Here is a 21616-nt window from a genome sequence, read left to right on the forward strand (position 1 = left end):
GATAAGGCCTGCCTTACCAAGTTGGCCCATTACTATAATTTAAAAAGATCTGAAGAAGGAGAAGGCAATTACACCAGATTAGCACTTTGTGTCACATGGCCACAGAGCTTTTGATCTGGACCAAAGGCCCAAAAGCCACATCTACCATATTGCCAAGGCGCAGCTTCAGTCAGCACTTCTCAGCCAGCTGTCTTCGTAGTTTAGTCCTTGCTCCAGTCAATGAGGCATTTTCTATAAGCCATGGTAGGGTGGTGGGGCTGCTGCCCCTTTCATAGGATGCTTGCAGCTCCTCAGGAGCCAGGCAGCTCACCTGGATCCCACCTCCACTTCTACAGATGCCACTGGCTCATTAACCCTTTTTCAGTAGATTTCAGCCTGTCTATTTGGTCCCCTGAAAGCAGGGAAGGAAATCAAATACCGCTAAAACCCAAGTGTGTCTGCATGAAAGAGGGAGAGGCAGGTTTCTCAATGCTTTGCTGTCTCCTTTAATCCACAAAGATCTCATCTGTTTCTGTAATGACATGATCTTCCTGGGGATGGCTCTCCTGAGCTCCACTGAGTTTCAGGCAAGTCTTGGAACAAGTTTCCATTGCTCCAAATACTCTGATCCACCAACCCTGGCCTAGCACTATTAGCACAGCAACCCTGCACACTGCAAGCCCCCAGCTCACACCTATAATGCCTCTGAGTCACCAGCAGAAAAAAAAAAACACAAAAAACCCCCACCCAAACAATAAATCAGACCACATCTTTGCCCAGAGACATACCGTGTTCAATGCTATGCTGCAAAGACATGCCTATGCAGCCTCTCCACAAATACCAGATCCAGAGACACAGCCTAGGCATGGCAATTGGAAGAAATGAAGCACAACCAAGTCTTGCTGCCCAAGCACATGAGGCACAAAATGCATTTAAGATGAACTGAAGCCCAAAGATACACTTCATTAATTGGCAGTAAAAAAAGATGGAAGAAGGCGGATACAAAGATCTCACCTTAGCCCTCACTGCCTCTGCCTCCACCTCCACTGGTAGCTCAGGCAACTCCACTCTTGAGAGTCTAGGTCTGTCCCCTAAGCCATGCGGACTTCCACTTCACAGAAAACCAACAGGTTCATTTTGTGATCATCTCTTTATAGATCCAACCAACATCAGTTCAAGATTCTGCCAGCCTGGTCTGTTTGACATTCAGGGGACTGAGCCACCTCTTTGCCTTGCCTGGACAGATGATACACACATCTCTCATCTGTTCTAGCAGCTACCCTTCCCCTGGGACTCACCTTCCAGTGGCAGCCAAAGGGAGACAAACACAACGTGAAACTCAGCCAGAACATTCTCCCACAAGATCAGTTCCTCTCAATGTTTCCCTGCAGACTGTTTAAAACCCTTCGCCTCCCTGTGCAGCTGAGGGGCAGGCAAGGAGCCAGCTACAGTGAGCATCCCTTTCCTCATCAATGCCCTTCATTGCCTTTCAAACATATTCTTCTCTCAAAAGCCACATGCTCCCCTGTACCAAATGGAAAATCCACTGGTATTTAAAGCCATGGGAGCATGACAAAATTCCCTGTGCCCCAAAGAAAGGAACAGCCCTGGATCAAGACAAGCAGAGACCACACCACACAAAGCCAAGACAGCACAGCAGCGAGGAGCAAGCACGTGAAGAATTTGCAGGGATGTGGAATGACATTTGCTGGCACTGTCAAATATCTGCTCTCTGCCCCCCAACCTCTTCCCAGTAGAAAGAGAGAGAAAGAAGTGAGCACCTGCCCACAGCCACATGTTTTGGCCCTATCCCTTCAAGCCTCTGAGCAGAAGGAGCAGCCTCTGCACAGCAGAAGCAGAGAAAGGACCTGGGATGATGCAGGCACAGCAATGCATGCTCAAGTACTGGCATTGTGCTGATGTGCGCTGACTTAGAATCATAGAATCATTAAGGTTGGAAGAGACCTCTAAGATCATCGAGTCCAACCGTCAACCCAACACCACCATGCCCACTAAAGCATGTCCCTAAGCGCCTCATCTACGCGTCTTTTAAATACCTCCAGGGATGGGGACTCCACCACTTCCCTGGGCAGCCTCTTCCAATGTTTAACCACTCTTTCAGTAAAGAAATTTTTCCTCATGTCCAATCTAAACCTCCCCTGGCGCAACTTGAGGCCATTTCCCCTCGTCCTATCGCTAGTTACTTGGGAGAAGAGACCGACACCCACCTCGCTACAACCTCCTTTCAGGTAGTTGTAGAGAGCGATGAGGTCTCCCCTCAGCCTCCTCTTCTCCAGGCTAAACAACCCCAGTTCCCTCAGCCGCTCCTCACAAGACTTGTTCTCCAGACCCTTCACCAGCCTTGTTGCCCTTCTCTGGACACGCTCTAACACCTCAATGTCCTTCTTGTAGTGAGGGGCCCAAAACTGAACACAGTGTTCGAGGTGCGGCCTCACCAGTGCCAGGTACAGGGGCACGATCACTTCCCTACTCCTGCTGGCCACACTATTTCTGATACAGGCCAGGATGCCATTGGCCTTCTTGGCCGCCTGGGCACACTGCCGGCTCATGTTCAGCCGGCTGTCGACCAACACCCCCAGGTCCTTTTCCGCCAGGCAGCTTTCCAGCCACTCTTCCCCAAGCCTGTAGCGTTGCATGGGGTTGTTGTGACCCAAGTGCAGGACCCGGCACTTGGCCTTGTTGACTCTCATACAGTTGGCCTGGGCCCATCGATCCAGCCTGTCCAGGTCCCTCTGCAGAGCCTTTCTACCCTCGAGCAGATCAACACTCCCGCCCAACTTGGTGTCGTCTGCAAACTTACTGAGGGTGCACTCGATCCCCTTGCCGAGATAATTGATAAAGATATTGAACAAGACCAGCCCCAAAAATTGAGCCCTGGGGAACACCACTCATGACCGGCCGCCAACTGGATGTAACTCCATTCACCACAACTCTCTGGGCCCGGCCGTCCAGCCGGTTTTTTACCCAGTGAAGAGTACACCTGTCTAAGCCGTGAGCCTCCAGCTTCTCTAGGAGAATGCTGTGGGAGACAGTGTCAAAGGCCTTACTGAAGTCCAGGTAGACCACATCCACAGCCTTTCCCTCGTCCACTAGGTGGGTCACCTGGTCATAGAAGGAGATCAGGTTGGTCAAGCAGGACCTGCCTCTCATGAATCCGTGCTGGCTGGGCCTGATCCCCTGGTTGTCCCGCAACTTAAGTCAGCTTATTAAAGCAAGCCCTGAAGATCCCAGAGCAGTTTCTCCAACACAGAGCTGTCTCCTCTGCTAGCCAGACATATCCCAGTTGCAAAATCTGGAGACCAGTGCCTTTTCAGGTCTTAAGCTCTCCAGCAGCACAGCCCCAAAGGCTAATCTATACCAGTAAATTCACCAGCCCCAGGGCATGGTCCCAGGGTCTGTCCTGCTAGTTGTAAACACAGTCCCTAGCACTTTCCATCAGATAGTTCCCAAGCACAGTCTGGGAGTCAGCACAGGTCAAGGGTTGTTCCCACAGGGAACTTGGGACGTTTAAGAGCCAAGCCACACCCACACAAATCAGTCTCCCCTGGCTCATTTCATTAACGAGGCTTTTAAATCATACCTACCCACTAAATCCTGCAGCCCTGGAGCCTAAAATCCAGGGCAGCAAAGACCCAACACTTCAAACATCCCAGAAATTGTGCAAGATGCATCTCTCAGTGCCCCAAGTTCTCTGAATCTCCCTGGGCACCTGTGCCAGGTGGGAAGCTTTCCAGGAAGGCTGCTCCCCCAAGGTATGGGCTACTTCAAGCTCCCACAAGCAGAGCAGACCCAGGAGACACATTTACATGCCATGCTTTGGCACACATAACCTCTAACCTAGGATGACACAGCAGCAAGGGAAGATGAGTATTGATGAATACTTGGTCAGGTGAAACAGAAGAGCTAAAACAGCCGAGGGCCTCAGCTGACACCAATGGACACAGCTCTCTGACAAACAAAATCATCCTATTTGCAATACCCAAGAGCTGCCGCGGTGCCTCTTTCTGGCTGGAAACCAAGCTATTTGTGCAGGCTGGCTCCCAGGATCCCAAGCAAGCAGTCCCAAAAGCAGCTCTCCACCTCTTCTGGTCCTCTAGGAAAATGCACCTTTCTGTGCATTCCCATCACCTCCACGCAAGAATCTCCCAAAACCTCCCCCATCATCTGTAACCCTCCTTGGAGAAAAGCCTTGCTCACGTCTCTGCTGAGCACCTTGCACAGCCGTTCCCTTGGAGCAGCCACGTTCCTGGCCTCTGTAACAAGTCAGCAATAAGAAAAAGGTCATTTATGTCCATCACTCTGTACGTGGCAGTGAACGGGGCCAGGGCTGCCAGAGAACAGCCAGACAAGGGCCAGCCAGTGCTCTGCAGGGATGTCTGTGCAGATATCACTACAGATTTTGGGGACAGTCAGTCCTGGACCCGCACAGTTATCACTGATGGAAGATGCCAAACAGTTCAGGGCAAAGGCTGCTGGGAGGTACCTGCTGGAGGAAGGACACCTGAGCACACTCTGCTCCTACTTCTCCTGTAAGCATCCACCATTTGCAAGATGGACCTTTGGCCTGGCTCTGTCTGGCTGCTTTTTACACCCACAGGATGTCCTCACCCAGCCCACACAGCTCTGGCCTACCCCAAGTCCAAGTCCCAGCCTACGCACAGGGGGTAAAAAAAAAAAAAAAGAATAAAATCACAGACCCAGGTTCAAACTCCAGCTTTATGTTTTTGGCCTGATGACGAAGGCAGCGAGGATGCAAGGATGCTTGATGCGAGATGTGATGTGATCACTCCCTGCCATCCCAGGCTCTAAAGGGCACTTGACTCCCCAGCCACCTGTCCCATCCCCAGCTGAGCAAGCACAGCCACCCCCGGGGCACCTGCAGCCCTGTGCGTGCAACCAGAGACAGATGGCTCCCCAGCCAGCACATCAGTCCTCCCCATGGACTGACTCTCTACACGAGCTATCTCTCAGGGGCAGGGATCATCACCCAGCACAGAAACAGGGCTGAGCTCTTCCCAGCTCCCTCCACACCATGGGTCAGCAGGGCTCAGAACCACGTGTGTGATGTGGAGGCAAGGCTGGCCAGGGCTGCCGAGTGGGACAGGCAGTTTTGCATCTCAAGTGCCCAAGGTGCTGGTGCAACTGTGGAGGAGCCTGTGCTGCTCAGGTGGTGACCTGCCAGGGGACAGGTCACCAAATGCATCCCCTTCTCCCTCAGCAGGACTCAGTTCCCTGTTTCCCCACCCAGAGCATTTGGAGGGGGAAGTATTCACCTGCTCCAGGGTCACTCTCTGCTTCTGAGGCCATATAACCCTAAGAAAACGCTTCCTAAAGGATGTGGCAGGCCCAGCCTGCCTGCAAGCTGCCATCCCCCAAATGCAGCCACATTGCCTGGCTTGAAAACCTGCCCCAAGTGCCCTGCTGTCCCCTCCTCGCCTCATATATGCCTTTAACAGTTTGCTGGATTACCCATTGCAACTAAAATAACAAAGCTACAAAAGAAAAGGGCAAACAAACGCAATATTCTGCAGCAATTAGGGCTAAACAGGGGAAAGGGGAGCAGGGAATGAATGGACAATGGGGAGGGCAGGAACATGGCAGTCCAGGCCCCAGCAGGCTGGGCACGAACTGTCCTCAGGAGGCCGGGTCCGAGCCAGGGAGCAGCGAGCTGTATGTAAGGAAATGCAGGGAGATGAAAAGGGTTATTTAAACAAGCACTGGGCAGTCCCCACAGGGCCTCCCCATCCGCTCAGCTTCATCACAGAGTGTCCAGGGAAGAGCAGCTCCTGCTTTCCCCCCTCACCAAGTCCTTTCAGGTGGCGGGGGGACACTGGCAAGCTGCGGTGGGGTCCGCTTAAAAAGGAAGGAATCCATTAATCTCCCTGGTAATTACTGCCACATATGGATTTGCACAATTACACTCTGTTAATTGGTTATTACAGGCAAGCCAGACTGATTGGGCAGAACGGCTGGGCTTTAACCCTTTCACTGCCCCCAGGGCCAGCCAGACACTGAGGCAGCCTTCCTCCCAAAACACTGCTGTATCCTCCTGTAACCTTGCTGGCTCCTATGGCAAGGACCAGCAAGCACGGCCCCCAGCACCCAGCCTGAGGCATCTTTGCTCTGATGCCTTCCTTTCAGCTGGGGATCCCAAGGAGACGGACCCAAGGGGAAGGAGTGAGCCTGCACCTCAAAACAGCCAAACTCCCCAGCCAATTTCATCTGCTCTGGGTTTGCAGCAGACACACCATGCACTCCACAGGGTTCTGAGGGACTGCAAACTCAGATCTTGTTTGTTTTTAGAAGGAGACCCAGATTCCTTGTGCACTTCGACTTTGTGCCCTCAAGCCCAGCAGGGTTGGTGCCAACGAGGAGGATCCACCCCCAAGTCTCTCTCAGTCTCTGAACGCAGCTTCTCCAACTAGATTTGCAGTGTAATGCTTCTCTTCTTCAAAGCACTGAAAACAGAGGCTTTACTCTAGTAATAAATATATATATACACACCACAGTAATATAAGCTATGCCAAAAAATACAGATAAAGCCCTTGTAAAACTCCAGATGGCATAGGACTTCTGCCGGTTGGGTGTGGAGGCAGCCTGGCTTCCCCACACCGCAGCCGCCATCTCCAACACCCCTCACGGGTAATGGGCCATCCAAGACCTGGCCCCAAAATGTCTCGTTCAGGATCCAACAACGTTTCTGGAGAAATTTCAGAAGAGGCGGGCCAAGGCAAGAGTGATTTCTGCCAGAATCGTGTCAAAGGCTTCCTGTTAAAAAGTCGTAACAAGAAAGCAAACAAGAGCGTTGCAGAAAACCCACAGGGCAGCAGGGCCCATCTGAGAAGAGAGCTGTGCTCAGCAGCCACCAACATCAAGGTCAGAGCAGGCATTAGCATCCTGGCACGACAGAGCCACCATGCTGCTGCTTGGCTTTTTCAGGTTCACGCCTATGTGATGCTCCTCCACAGGAGAGGGCACAGAGAAACCTACTCCAGACAGTTCATGTCACCCAGGTAGAGAAGACCTTACACATTGTTGCTTGCAGGGCACAGCAATGCACCGCTATACCACACTGTGCCTCCCCATCCTGGCACATTCAGTTTTACTCTCATTTATTGCATTATTGCAGTTTCCCAGAGACTTCCTCTCTGCCCTCGTTGTCACACATGTGGATGAGCCTTGAGATAGCACCCTGCTGCCCCATCCTCTCCCTTTCCCAAGGGCAGCCCAGCACCCCTCCCCAGAAAGGCAGCAACTGCTTGGCAGTAGGATATTGCTCAGCACAAGCAAGAGACTTATGGGAAGAGCAGAGCAGAGCCAGGCATCACACAAGGCACATGGTGAGGACTTTCAGCTCAACTTCTGAATCACCCCAACAAAGCAAGAGCAAGGAGAGAAACCAAGCGGGATCACAGCAAGAAAAGAGAAATCTAACTCCAAACCACCCTCTAGCCTCATCCTCTGGGTAAAAAAGCCCCTGGGCAGCCTGCCTTGGGTTTTCAGCTGAAGTAGGTCAAGAGGAGACTCAAAACACCTACAACAAACACCCACCCACCCTTTCCCCTACTGCTATCACGGCAATAATGCCTGCTACAACACTCTAAGTCTAGCCTAGGAGAAATCTCTTTCTCATCAGCTAATTAAAGGGCTTCTACTGTCCCCTCTCTGCTGCAAGGAGTAGGCCCAGCAATAAAAGTCTCCTCCCTAAAAGGTCACTGGAGTTACATGAAAGTTGCAGTAGGATTTGTTCCTGTTGTTTCAGTCACCTGTGATTTCCCAGCTCCCTGACTTCAATACAGAAGTTTCTTTCTCATGCAAAAGCCAGCTCCAAGCTCACTGTCTGAAGGGGACCGTCTCGTCCATTGAAAAGGCAGCGTCTCCCAGCTCCCTGCGAGTGTTTTCAGGCGTGCATGAGCTTGTCCTTGAGGAAGAGAAAGGCAGGCCAGCCCTGCACCAATGAAAGGCTGCTGATCTCTCCCATAAACCAATTGCCTCTGCTAAGTTCGGAATGAATCTTCAGAGCTGTCAAAGGGAAGGTCGGGCAGAACCTGCAACTGTGCTTAAAAAGGTCAGCTGGGAAAAGTCAGAATGGGAAGGATGCTCGCTTTACTGACAGATGCAGAGTGGAAGGGGCTAACCTGCGAGTACCTGCAAGCTGGTTTTGGCAGCACACGCTAGACTTCAACTCTGGGCTTTGTGGGCTGCAGCTGGTGACAAATCCTTTGTGGATCACTTCCAGATAACAGAGTCTGGAGACTAAGCCTGAAACTGAGACTGGGGCTGAGCACCAGGCAGAGCTCTTGTGCAGCCTTCCTTCATCCTGAGGGATGAGAGTAGGCTGGTAGGATGGATGCCTTTCTGGCTTTCGTGACCCAGATCAGCTTTTTAGATCTCTGAGACTAGAACATAATTTTCTTTCTGTCCTTTACTTACATGCACACCTATTTGTCCAGGTTTCTGTGGGAAACAGAGCTGTGAGCATCCAGGCATTTGCTGTCAGTTTCTCATGTATAAAGTGAATCACCCCAGTAAAAAGCCAGGGAATCCTCCAAAACTGATGGAATTTCACCCAAACTCCCCTCACTCTGGGAGCACTTTAGAGTCCAGGTATGTTGAGGGTTTAGAGTACTTGTAAAAATAAATAAATAGAATTTTTAAAAATTACGATGATTCCTCAATGCCCTGGTTATAACATGGGTTCTGCTAACATGGAAATGTACCAAGGATGTCTTACAGCCATGCATCACCTCCCCATTTGTGTGGCACTACAGAAACCCTGCTAGAATTGCACAGGGTTCATGCGGAGAGCTGTACATCAGCACTATCATCAGGCACAAGCCTAGGTGGCTTTTCCAAAATGCTTTCAAGTTCCTGCCTAGCTCTTAGTCCTGCCTTTTGCCGAAGTCCTCTTCCCCTTAGCCTGGCTCAGGGGAAGGATTTAAACCCACAGGCTCTTTGTGTGCCTCACAGGTGGTCTGAGCCCAGACCACAGGAGGGATTTGCCAGCCCCTTGCCATGCTCAGAGCTGGTACCAGCTCAGTGAGTCCTGGACACCAGCAAGTATGCCTTTGGGGCAGACATTAGCAATGGTAGGTGATAACAGGCCCTGCTGTGCCCCACAGGCTGCCAACACACACTAAGGACAGCCGTGCTCTTCACAGCTGAGGGAAGGGAGTCAAAGAGGAGGGGAAAGCAACTTCACTGCAAGCCCAAGCCAGAGCCAGCAAATTCCTACCCACTGCCTGCTGCCTTGTCATCTCAGTATGCTCCTGCCCGTTTGCACTCGGTTAACATCTCCTGGCCTTTTGGGAGCAATCCCTGCCCTCCCTGCAGTCCTTCCAGCCCTCTGATCTGCCCAAGACAGGTGGGTTTTGATTCCGAGGGTGCAAAGGTGACTTTGCATCCAACTGAATCAATTCCAGTGTTGTACCACTGGTTTACCTGATATACAGGAATCAGACAAATAGTGTATCTGCTGATGCTAATTAAACTTGATATTGATATGGATATGTGACATATTTACTATGAAAGCAGCAAGAGAAGTTGTTTTAAATTTTATGTGACTTGGAAATATATAAAGGCAAGTAAATATTTTCCTTTTGGTCAGAATATTGTTATACATACATTGCAAAGAGCCGATACACAGTAGAGGTAGTGAAACACATTGGGTCAGTTCAAAACACAAACCAGGTTCAAAGGGATCTGAAATTAATTAGACCATTACGGTATTTTCCCAGTGGAATTCTCTTTCTCTCTCTCTGTACATACACACACACGTTTAATATATTTGACAAAACCATTATTTATCCAGAGAAAGCTTCAGTTTTGGTAGAAACATCACTTTGTTAAAAGTATTATTCTCTTGGAAAATTCCTGACTAGCTTTACATGTAACTTCCACCTGTCCTTTGTTAACCTTTATGAGCTGATCCCCAGAACTCCTTTAGTATAAGCCATCGCAGCCCTCACCTGTAAATATAGTAACCTTTTCCACACCCTGAACGCTTTTCTTTCCCTCCATTGCAGGAGGAAAGCACAGACTCACAGAAAACAGGTCTGGAAGGGACCTGGCAAGCTCATCTCACCCATCTTCCTGCCCCAAATCAAACCAGAGACCTTCAGGGATGGAGCTGCCACCTCCTCCCCAGCCCATCTGTCCCACCACATCTCCACCACTCCTGTTAAATAGCTCTTCCCTGTGTCTAAACTAAGACTTCCCTCCTGCAATGGAGAGTGCAGCACAATGCTACGAGGGTTTATTTCCAAAACCTGTGCCTAAATTAAACTCCCGTAAAGGCTCCGTTCAGTCAGCGCCTATTGCTACAGGAGTAGCATGCCCAGGAGGCTGGGCAAGCCCCACTGCTCTTGGCGATGGCTACAGTGGTGTCCCGCCACCCCTCTGTGCAGCTGCCCAACGCACAGCTGAGCCCGCGCTGCTGCTCAGCACAGCTGATTTGCACGGGGTCAGGGCAAGGACTTACAGAAGTGAGGGAAGGAGCCCGTCTCCAGGGAATAAGGAGCCTGAGTGCCCGGCTGCATTTCCAACCTGCGTCCTGTCTCTTCAGCGGACTCAACCATGAAGGGAGGTTTGGGATCAGCTCTCTAAGCTGCACTGGACTGTTGGAGAAAGAAAGGAGTGTTTACACATTACAGAGCAGCATCCTCACGATCCGTTCTAAGTTACAAATTTACCTCCCAGACCTTGACCAGGGCTGGGGTTTCCTGTGTTTGCTCTTTGGGCTCCTGTCTCTTTGGAAAGCGGGAGGTGTTGCAATGCTGGGGGGAGGGCTGGCTGCACAGGCTGCCTGGGAAAGGCGCTGCAATGCAAAGGAGTTGGTCCAAAATGGCTCTGCTGAGAACGTGTCTCCTGGAAGTGATTTCTTTTCTAACCCTGGCTCGTAAAGAAACGAAACCAAGCAAACAACTGCCATCCTGTTGGAGCATCTCAGTTCTGCTTTCCTCCTTCTCTCTGCCAGTTGGTCTTTTTTCTCTTATCTGCAAGCCTACCCACTCTGATAACAAACTTTGCCATTGAGAAGATGGCAGTGTTAACCACATCACCACTGGACTCCAGTGGAGACCTGGCATAGCTGGCTTTTGCATCACCGAAGCTGTCTGAGGACTGGGGGGGCAGGTGACAAGGGGGCAATGTCCTGTATGCATTCCTGGGCAGCATCACTAGCTGCTTGCAGGTGACCTGGACAGACCTTTGTCTCCAGAAGGCTTTCAGAAGACAACCAGCCTGTGCTGTGACCAGTTTTTCTCATGCTGAAGTTAGAGCCCCTGGCTTTGTCCCTGTGCCCACTTATCTCTGTTACACTCTCCAACCTCGCGTGTGGGCGTCCGCCTGCATCTTCCCTCATATTTGGATTTTGCCAGTCCTGGTGAAGAGGAGCTACAAGCAAACAACATTCCTCTCCCCTGTCTGCACTGATAATCTTGGGATCTCATCTCCTCTGCACTCCCCTTCAGGCTGTGTCAACATCACTGGGGTTGTGGAGGGCAGGATTGCTCTGACTTCGCTGCCCCATCCCGTACATTGTGTGCTGCCCAGCCCAGCACAACCGCACAAAGAATATTCCTCTGGGATGTGAGTCAGACCTGTTAGGGGGTTTTAACCACCTCCCTCTCCTAGATTTCTCCACATTTACAGCAACAAAACATGCAGGTCCCAGAGTGCAGAGTGATCTCAAGACTTTTCCTTCCAGAGACTTTCAGAAATTGGAGCCTCGGCGTTGCTGTAATCCCCTCAGCAGACAGAGCATTGCTAAAGCCAAGGTGGGCCACACAGCCCTTTCCACATCAGTGCCAACCACTGGGACATCTCCTGCTGGAGAAACAGCCACAGGGAGTCCAGGCAGGCAGAGCTAGCAAGGGAGCTGAATTGCTGGTTTGACTTTGCTTGCACTTTCAGGAAGTTCTTAATCTGAAATTGCAATAAATTCCCCAAATTCAAGTTCTCACGGAGCTGAAACCCTGCAGCATAGTCTGGATTGGAGCCAGGAGGTGAGAAAAGAGACATGGAAAGATAAGATACCCTGTGGCATCAGTTCTGAGCCTTTTTAGGAGCCATAGAAATCCAGCATGCTCTGTCTTCTTCCCACATGCATCGCCCCTCTTACATCCTTACACTGCCGTGGGTAAGATGGATCCAAACTCTTCTTTTTTTTTTTTTTGTTTTTACCCAGGAAGGGCTGCCCAGCAGTCAGATCACTGGTCAGGGACTCCAGATCTCTCAAACCTGCCACTGACCTTTCAGATCCACTCAGGTTTGTCTCCCCAGTTCCCACAGAAAGCAAGATTTCTGTGCCCTGAGCTGCGGTGCTTGGATCCCTCTTGCTGACCTTTTCCCTTTCTCAGACCTAACATATCACAGCAGATGCCAGAGCATGGAGCCACTCCAGAAACAAATCTGCGGTGTTAGGTGGCATGGTTTTAATTACACAACGGGAGCCAGAAGAAAGGCTATGAAACACTGCTCTTTCAAAATCTTAAGCCTCCACTTGGAGCACTTTGTGTAGCTGCGAGCAGAAGTAGCAGGACATGAACTCTGCAAGCACACAAAGGAGCTGAATCAATGTCCTGTTGATACAGCCTAGCAAAATAAGCTAATGATGGACAGGACTGCAGGTTTTCATATGCGAGGGAAGGATTTACAGTGAAACCAAAGGAATTATTTCAGCCCCACAGTGACAATACCCACCTGCTTCCTTATTATATTTTATTGATCTTGCCCTAAATACTTGTGGCTGGAGGAAATGATGCATAAATTACTAACGAGTTAATTTCTTGCTCTGACACAGACTCACAACAGCCTTTTGAAGGGGAACCAGGAAAGACAATGTGTGAAAGGATAAAGGCAATGAGACAAGCTTGGATGTAATAATCCCATGTGAATGATTATTGCTGCAACTAATGTAATCTAATAATGAAGAATTTACGCCAGACGTCTCCCGGAATATGCCAGGCAGACTCGGGATTCAGCAGTGGATCCATTTCTAAGGAAACCTTGTTAGGAGGAAAAAAAAATGCTGCTGTCTGTTCATCAAATGAGAGGCTGTAGACCTTTATGGTCAGAGTTGCAATAAAAGCATGCCTTGCAAAGCTTCCTGGGAGTGTGTTCATTAGGCCTCATTGCCAATTTGTTTTCAGGTGAAGTTTAAAATGTTGGGTTTGGCCTATAAAGCTCCTAACAGTCTGGGAGCAGCCCATTTCAGAAGCTGCCCCTTAGCCCAAGCCAGAGTTACCACCAGGATTTTCCCCTGTGTCTCCCTGGGGCAGAGGGAGCTGCTGGGAGGGCAGTCTCCAGGACAGGTGAATGAAGAGGGGAGAGTCACCTCCTTTTATTTATTTTGAACTTGCTTCCTTTCAGCTCCCACAAGGATATCTTAGACTAGAGCTCCATCCCCATCCTGGGGCATGATGCACCCCATACATCCCCTTCCTTCTCACAAGCTGCAGCATATGAGGACAGCATGTAGCAGGGAAAAGGAAAACAGAGAGCTCTGCACCAGAGGTGTATCATGGTGCACCCAGGCTGCTGCAAAATGAGATTGGCTTCACCTTGGTTCATGCCATTTAGAAGCCCATTTTTCAGCAGGCAGGTTGAGCACAGGCCTGGCGGAGAGCTGCTGGCCATCCAGGTCTTCATGAAGACCTGAACTAGACCACATTTGTTGCCCAAAGAGCAGACCAGAGTTGGGATGATTTGTTATTTCAGTCTAGCACCGAACGAATGCTCTTGTAGCCCAGGTATGAGGACAGCACTACCAATGGGCACTGATTTCCATGGCATGTTAGGCAATCAGCCAAACCAGAGACCTGACATCAACACTTCCTCTTCATTCAAAAATCCACATGAGCTAAGTTTACAAAACAGGCACAAACCACACTCTTTGCTCTCCCTCCTTGCTTCTGCTGCTTATTCATCACCTCTTTGAAGGTATTTCGTACAGCCATTCCAAACACCTGTTCCGGTCATGCTTTGGGGCCTGAACTGCTGTTCATAATTCCCTCTTATTAACCACTGTTATTTAAGTAGCTCTGATGGGAAGAAGAGGGAAGGGAAGCTTTAGCAAGATCCAGATCCACTAAAACACAAACCACTACATTCAACTTGAAAGATTTGTTTAAGCCCCATTAACTTAATTGGGACTTAACATCTTGTTCATTCATTGTTTTTGCAGAAGACTCAGAGATCTCCACAGTGAACCTGTGTGACTCCAGTACCGAGTCATGGACATGGAACATGGTTTGATTGTGTCAAAATCGCAGCCACGGTGCTTCTCCCGTGATCCTCCTTTGTCAGCTAGTTTGATAGCGTAGGCTGCTTGTCTATGTTGAAATCTGTTTCACAGGGCCTCTTTGATCTGTGCCTGTGTGCTGCTGTTTTGTTCTAACAGGCACACAGCTGCTCCAAAGGACTTTGCAAACAATAATACAAACATAGCTGCACTTAGGACTTGCAAACCCTGATTTTAGCTAGTTTGTGTGTCAGACGTCACCATGCCTAGAAATGACTTACAAACAGGACCAAAGATCAGGCCTAATTTTAGTAAGCCTTTGGGCTTTGCATCCCTTGACTGTGCTTGCTTTGATGAAACATGATCATAGGATGAAAGAAAGCAAAAACCCAGCTGGCACTTGCTGGGAGGGCAGGGAGAGAGAATCTGGCAGACAGGAGGTTCCTACAGAGATTGCCAACACTACTACACGTCTGGTTTGCTTTTTGGGCAGCATGGGGAATCCAAAGGTGATAAACATTTGGCTTGACTGGCCAGACAAGATGTGGCCACATCAGATACTACACTCTCCCTCCTCACTTGCTAGCATCTCTGCACCTCTCAAGGCAGCTCCTTCTGCTGTGCTTCAAGTCTCCAGCCCCTGAGCTTCAGAGAGGATCCAGGCTCTGCTGGAGTGAAACACGTATGTGGGAATAGCTGCTCCCTTACAAAGAGCAGGCGGGCCGGCTGGGCTGCTGTATACCACACATCTGAACAACCAGATGTGTCAGATTTCAAATTTCAGTTTGCAGCACAACACGAGGATTGTTGTTAGAGGACATCTTTGAACCTCAGGAAACTTTGAGTTATCTGTAGTATTTTTAGGACAACAGCTTTATTTACAATTCAGTGCCATGAAAAGACAAATGTTTAACTAAATGGGGAGTGACTTTGTTCTCCAAATACTTTCAGTGAGGAAGAGTGACTGAAGTGAAAAAAACTTGTTATTGTCTGAGCATCAAAAGAGGTTAGTAAAGATTCTTGACTACCCTTTCTCTTGGTCTGAAGTCCTGAAGAAAGGACTACAGCCCAGTTGTGCTCTTTAACCAAAGACCGTTTAGAGTGTTCTCTTTTCACCAGTCAGGACGCAATTTCTTTCTATAAATATCTAGTGGTTTTACTGTGCCATTGAACATGCAGGTAAGCTGGCTCAATATATTTATCAGCTGACCACCTGCAGCCTCAATGATTCATTGCCCCTGCAGCAGCAATCAGCAAGTAACATCCTCTGATGGAGGACAGGCAGACGAGTCAAACTGCTGGGCTGTAATAACCCGTTAGCTTTCAAAACCCATTCCTCACCCCCACTTTCTCTCCAGAGAAGCCTACAGCACCTCTTTGGAGGGGTGGGCTGTACATCTAGGCATGAGGACCTGCACCCTGGGCCCACCAGCTGGATTTTATGGAGGTGGTCTGGCCTGCTGGGCCCCTTCTCGGGGGGGGGCATTACCGTGTCTGCAGTCTATCACGGGGACCGGTGCTTGCCTGCACCGGAAACAACATGCTAGGCAAACATGCAGACCTTCGTGGAAGCTACAGCAATTAGGTTAATTAAGGGCTGGGGCAGTCCCATATGTTTTCTGATCTGTTGTTTTTTAGGTTTCCTATTGCACCTGTTCCCACAGCATCCAAACACCCCGAAGGCTTAGATTTTCCAACTCCAGACATGGGAACAGAAGGATGGCTGTCCCAGATCAGAGCAAAGGGCTGTTTGGCCTCGTAACCAGCAGCAGGTAGAGAAGGCAGGAGGATAAGAACAGGACATTGTCATTCCCCTGCTACAGGTCCTCTGCTCTTCCTGGGAAGGTCCCAAAGCTCTTCTCTAAGGAGTTCAGTATCATTCTGTTTTAGACACAAGGTAGAGGCATGAATTTCCCAGACTTAGCTGTCAGCAGTGCTGGAAATTAAACCAAGTGCTCATTTTTCCAGGGCATAGCCTCAGTGTTAGAAGAGCTAACAGCCCCAGCTTGGGATTTCTGAAATAGCCAAATATATTCAACACCAAATCAACCCCACTGTCCGGGACCTGTGCACCCAAATCCCTGGGGTTGCTTGGAGCATCCCCGCAGATGTGGTGTGCCACTGCACTGGGAGCCACCCAGCTTCCTCTCTGAGAGCCCCTGCTTTTTGCACGGGGTGCACAGCACCAACTTCCACCTGCAGTATCACTCACAGCCTGGGACAGGAATTTGGAGTAGGTGACTTCTCAGGGCTCCTCAAATCCTATTTCATAGGATACTCTGACAAGTTCTTTCCTCAGGTGCAAACTCAGGGAGAAACCTGCTCTTCAGAGTTAGCTTTGCTCATTGCAAAGTCCAGGGGAGTCCATGTTCCCAAAACTCCTCCAAGACAGATGGTTCATCCTTGCACAGTGCATTTCTCTGAGCCAGAATCACTTTCTGGAGTTACACTTCAATGCCGACATGAAAGCAAAGAGTATCTGTCTGCTGTTTGCAACCATCTCTGTTTCCCCTGCTCATGCTGGAACATGAATAAACTGCTTTAAAAGTCCACGGAGTCTCCTTCACCAATTTCTGTCACCAAAAGGCTGATCTGCAAGACTTGCTCCCGCTTAGCAGACAGGGAAGGATGTTTTATTTAATTATTGTTATTATTTATCTTTAATTAATTAACTAATTAATTATTCTCAGCCCATTTAATGGGCTGAGAACCAAAATCTGCCCTGTGCGTGTGCAAGGAGACAGGGAGCAAAAGTGACAAAACAAAAGCATTGACTGACCCATTGTGCGTGTGTGCACAGGTGCGTGTGTGTGCGCGTTACTAGATTTGTCTGGCAGCATTTGAAACACTTTTGTCAGCACCTGAAGGAACCACTTCTGAATTTAATGCAGCCGAACTGAGTGAATTGCAGTCTGGAGAAAAGGGTGATCTGTGTCTGACTTCTTTTCAGCACTTACATGATTTCGATGAGCCAGATGCTTGTTTGTAAGTAATTACAGTTACTTTACAAGAAACTTTTTATATCCAGGGTTTTTTTTAAATCTGGATTTTAAACTCAATGTTAGGAAAGGCATGGATTTTTTAACATCTTGAGTGCTCTCCTCCTGACACGTCAGCTGGGATTTTATACCACTCTGAGCAGAAGCTAAACCCTCTACTCAGGCAGGGCAAATTAAACAGGGCACTGAATATTTCTGAAGAAAGAGCTAATAGAGGGAAAAGAAAATGAACCAGATCGATCTGTACTGACCTCAGCCATAATACCCAGCTACCCCAGTTCAAAAGAGCAGAGTGACAAATGCATTCAGGTGAATGGTTGGCCTGTCTTTAGTGCAAATAAACCACCAGCCTGAGCAAACTCTGCATGTCTGAGTAGTGCGTGCAAAATTCACTGTGGCTTTACCAATTGCCCGCACAATGCAAACTGCCATTGTTCCCTCCAAGGGCACATGGTGAGGGTCTCTCACCTCTACCCCAAGCCCTGTACCCACCAAAAAGTCAGGGAGAAGAGCACAAGTGGCAGGCAAGAAGGGTCTTGCAAAACAGAGATAGAGCTGTTCTTCCCTCCAGGAAAAGAGGAAGAGCAGTGGAGAACGTGGGCAGCCTCTGTGCTCCCTCCTGCATGACTCCATGTTGACTGCTTCATCACTGTCAAGTGCATCAGCCAAATCCTCTGCCTTTAGTTGCAAGAGGTTACTGACATAGGTGAGTTTTTCTCCACAAGTGCTTCTGACAGAGTAGAAGAACCACTGCTACACCTGATTGTTTGCAGGGGTTGTGTTGGTCAAAAGTGACTTGCTGTAAAGTAGCAAAGATCTTCTCTGTTCTCTGACAATGACCCAGCAGTTCCTAACTCATCTGCAGAGCTTTCCTCTGCTGCCTTTGAGGGCCATCCAGATCAGACTCCAGTTTGAGAACAGCCCTGTGACACAGACAGCATCTCCTGCTCTCCACCCAAGGCCCAACCTGGGGTCCCTGGTAGCAGCTGAGGCAAGGGGGGAGGAGGAAACACAGTGAGGGCTGGAGAGGGCCCTTCCTCTCTATCTTAGGATAGGGCTTTCTAGGACTACCCCCACTGTCTTTCTGCTCAAACCGTAACATTTCCCCATGGGACATCTTGGTTGTTCACGTGAAGCCAGCATTTCACCATGTCTGATTTTTATGTTATCTGGATTGTTTGTGCTGACACGAGATAAGGTGAAGCGGGGACATTGCTGTTTTGTGCAGTGTGGGCTGCGCTATATTTTCCTCTTCAAATCAAGGCTGGGCTTGATTTCCCAAGATCCCAAAGTGAATACATCCTGCCTGATTGCAGCCCCTCCTTTCCCCGAAATCATCCTGTGGAATAAGCCCTGAACAAAGTGTTTCCTGTCTCCCCTTTAACCCTTTTCCTTCCACCCAAGCGCTCCACGACCCAAGGCCTGCTCCAGAATGCATGGATTCAGTGCCATCCCCTCTTCCTGCCCACTCAGAGGCTGTCAAAAGCCCAAAATGACAGCACTGGAGTGCCAGAAGCAAGCAAGTCACCTGCAATTTCACACCTGCCATCGCTGCTTTCATGGCAGCTGGCGAGGCGAGAAGTTGATGAAGGTCCCACTTGGCCCAGGCTGAAAGTCAAAGCAACTGTTGGGCTTTTCAGGGAATGTCCTTCCCTGAAGTGGGAAGGCAGGTAGAAAACCTGCTGGCAGCTGCCCGGGGGCATCTGCTGTGTTGCTGAGGAGGCATTTATGCTTTTTGCATGCTGTCCTGTTCTTGGCAGCAGCTTTCCTGAGCTGGAAAAAGCATTGGCCATCATCAACTGTGGAAACACTTTCTGGGCTGTGGATTTCTTTCTCACACTGGAGCCACAGGTGAACTGCGTTAGCCAAGTCTGCCTCCCTTCTAGGTGAGATTTAATAGTGCCAGGTGAGTAGCGATAACCATCCAGCAGGTTTTGACTCCACTGGCCAAATCTAACCTGCAATTTTTCTTGTTTCTCCCTAAAGATGTGCATGAGAGAGGCCGTAAACCAGGCTAGGGAGCTCCACAGTACAACTGTGCAAATGCTATGACAGGCTGGGCTATGATGCCTGCTTTTCTGCCCTCCACCAAGCTTCTGCTGCCCACTACGAACAGGAGGATAGCCTGCCTGTCTGTGGGTAAGCCCATGCTGTATTTCTCATTTGATGTGAGTTATGGCTCCCAGGGAACAGTGATGTTGTGGTCCTCTCTGTCCCTGACCAAGAGCTCACCATGGCAACTTTCTCCTCCAGGACTATGGGCTGAAGACCCTCACCAAATACCCACCACCAGCCACACCTTAGCAGCATGCTCAAGCTAAGAGGAGGGAGCCAGCCCCCTGCAAGAACCAGAGGAATTCAAATGGGAACAAGACTTGGGACAGAAACCAGACTCACAGAGGCTTGAGTACGTTGCATTGCACAGATATTGTGTGTTGCAGTCTGGCCTCCTGGCCCTAATACCCTCTGACAGCTCCCAGGGCAGGAGCTGAGCAGGTTAGTGATTTGATCACGACACCAACTCCTCCGGGAGCTGCTGCTTCAAAGTCCCTGCTGCCAGTCCTCAGCAAAGCACGCAAGGAGCTGCAAAGATGTGCAGTCTCCAGAGCCTGTAGCAGTGACCTATCTTCGTGAGTGAAAAACTGCTGGCCAAATGCTGGGTCCAGTCCAACCCTTGAAAACTGGAGCTCTGGAAGGCCACTTCAGCCAGGCCCTGGTAAATGACTGCTTGTTTGATGGCTTATGAAAACAGAAGGCACAAACCCAATCTGGGCAGGGCTTATACTGTCCATATCACCAAGGGCCACAGAGACACCTACCCCAAATCAAACGCTACCTGTCTGAGACTTTAAGTGAAATTTTGTTTCTAAGTCACCCTCTGTTGGACTGCAGATGTAAAAAGCTAAAGCCACCCGAGTAGCTCAGTTCATCAGGAATGTGTTAAGTTATGCCACAAAAACCATCCCCTTGCCAAGCAGCAAGCACGCAGAGCTGTGTAAGGACACGCGTGCCTCCCAGTTAATGTCACCTTCACAGCTTCCATAGGTTATGGCCCAAGCAGACATCCACTCCAAAATAAGATGCCAGGCAAAACATGGATCCCATTCTGAACAATGCCAGAGGCCCAGGGAGAGCTGAGGAATTTAAGGGAAATGGGACAACAGGAAATAAGGAAAGTCCCTCCAGCAAAGACCCTGTGGCCCTTCGGTGGTTGCACAACACTGCACCATATAGAGGAGTGATACAATGGAGTTACTAAATGACCGCCTGGCAGCAAGCATTCCCACGACTATTCTTTCCAGCACAGGAACTATACAGATAGCAAACAACAGAAGAGCTGTGTTCACAGGCACTGCAACAGAGACACATCCACTGCAAATAAAATGACTTCCTGAAGATCCTAAAGGCCTGGACACATCATGCCATCATAACTGGTAATTCATATCCTGAAGCAGGAAAAAACAGTGCCAGGAGAGGATCAAGAATCAAGCAACCTGGACAAGCACAGGCTAGGGTTTTGCCTGTGCCCTAGACTAACGTTAATTATGAGGATAGATGTAACCTGTAAGTCACTGGAACAAAGAGGATCCGCTTCAGGGAGTCTTTGGCCTAGGGGATATACAGGAGAGATAGAGGACTAATCCCACTCACATGTGGTCTCACTCCTGCTGCCTCTGGAAGTCACAAGGGATGAAGGTTTGGAGAAAGACAGCAGATAATTTTATAGTGTCTTTTCTGGCAGTAAAGCCCCTGTAAGATCCCAGGGAAAGCTGCTAGAAGCACCAGCTCTGATAAACTCCTGGGAAAGGAGAAGCTGGGCTGCCCTGACTACAGCAGGGTAGAAGCCACGCTGGTCTGAGCAGCTCTCTCCAGAGGATGCGACAGGGCCATGCATGTAGAGGACAACAACAAGGACAGGCTGGGGGACCCATGCGGTGGTGTCTCAAAACGGCTCCTGCAGGGATTCAGAGCAGGGCATTTCGGGCTAATCTGTACATCTCCTCAGGGAACCTGAAGGATTACTGCTCTACATCTGCTCACACGGTTGGGCCCCACCTTGTCAAGGCGGGGGAAGCACTGACAGCCACTCTCAGTTCATTAATCGGTTTGGGATGAAGAGCAATGGGCCCTGTCCACTGTGGCACAGCACCTCTTAATTGACTCCATTGCTCACAGGCCTGATGGCTTCTCTTGAGCCTTGCCTAGGGCAGGAATGCATCTCTTGGTTTATAATCAAGGGCTGGCTGCTGCTGGCAACAACTATGGAGAGCCACAGTGCAGTTTCCTTGGCTATGTCAGGGGTTGGGGAAGTGTGGCCACAGGATTGTCTGGCCATTGCTGGCACCTGGCCAGCACTAGCCCATGGCAGAGTCTT

At 49.7% G+C, this 21616-nt stretch overlaps 1 protein-coding gene across 1 annotated transcript in view; it reads right to left on the minus strand.

Moving 5' to 3' along the window:
* Positions 1 to 10577, minus strand: part of RXRG (retinoid X receptor gamma) — a 42097-nt gene extending 31520 nt beyond the window's left edge. Inside the window, exon 1 of the mRNA XM_076338191.1 lies at positions 10481 to 10577. Coding sequence (XP_076194306.1) covers positions 10481 to 10577 — 97 coding nt within the window. The remainder of the gene's footprint in view (positions 1 to 10480) is intronic.
* Positions 10578 to 21616: the final 11039 nt, after the last annotated feature.

This window comes from Aptenodytes patagonicus, chromosome 5, assembly GCF_965638725.1.
Source record: "Aptenodytes patagonicus chromosome 5, bAptPat1.pri.cur, whole genome shotgun sequence".
NCBI classification, from domain to species: Eukaryota; Metazoa; Chordata; class Aves; order Sphenisciformes; family Spheniscidae; genus Aptenodytes; species Aptenodytes patagonicus.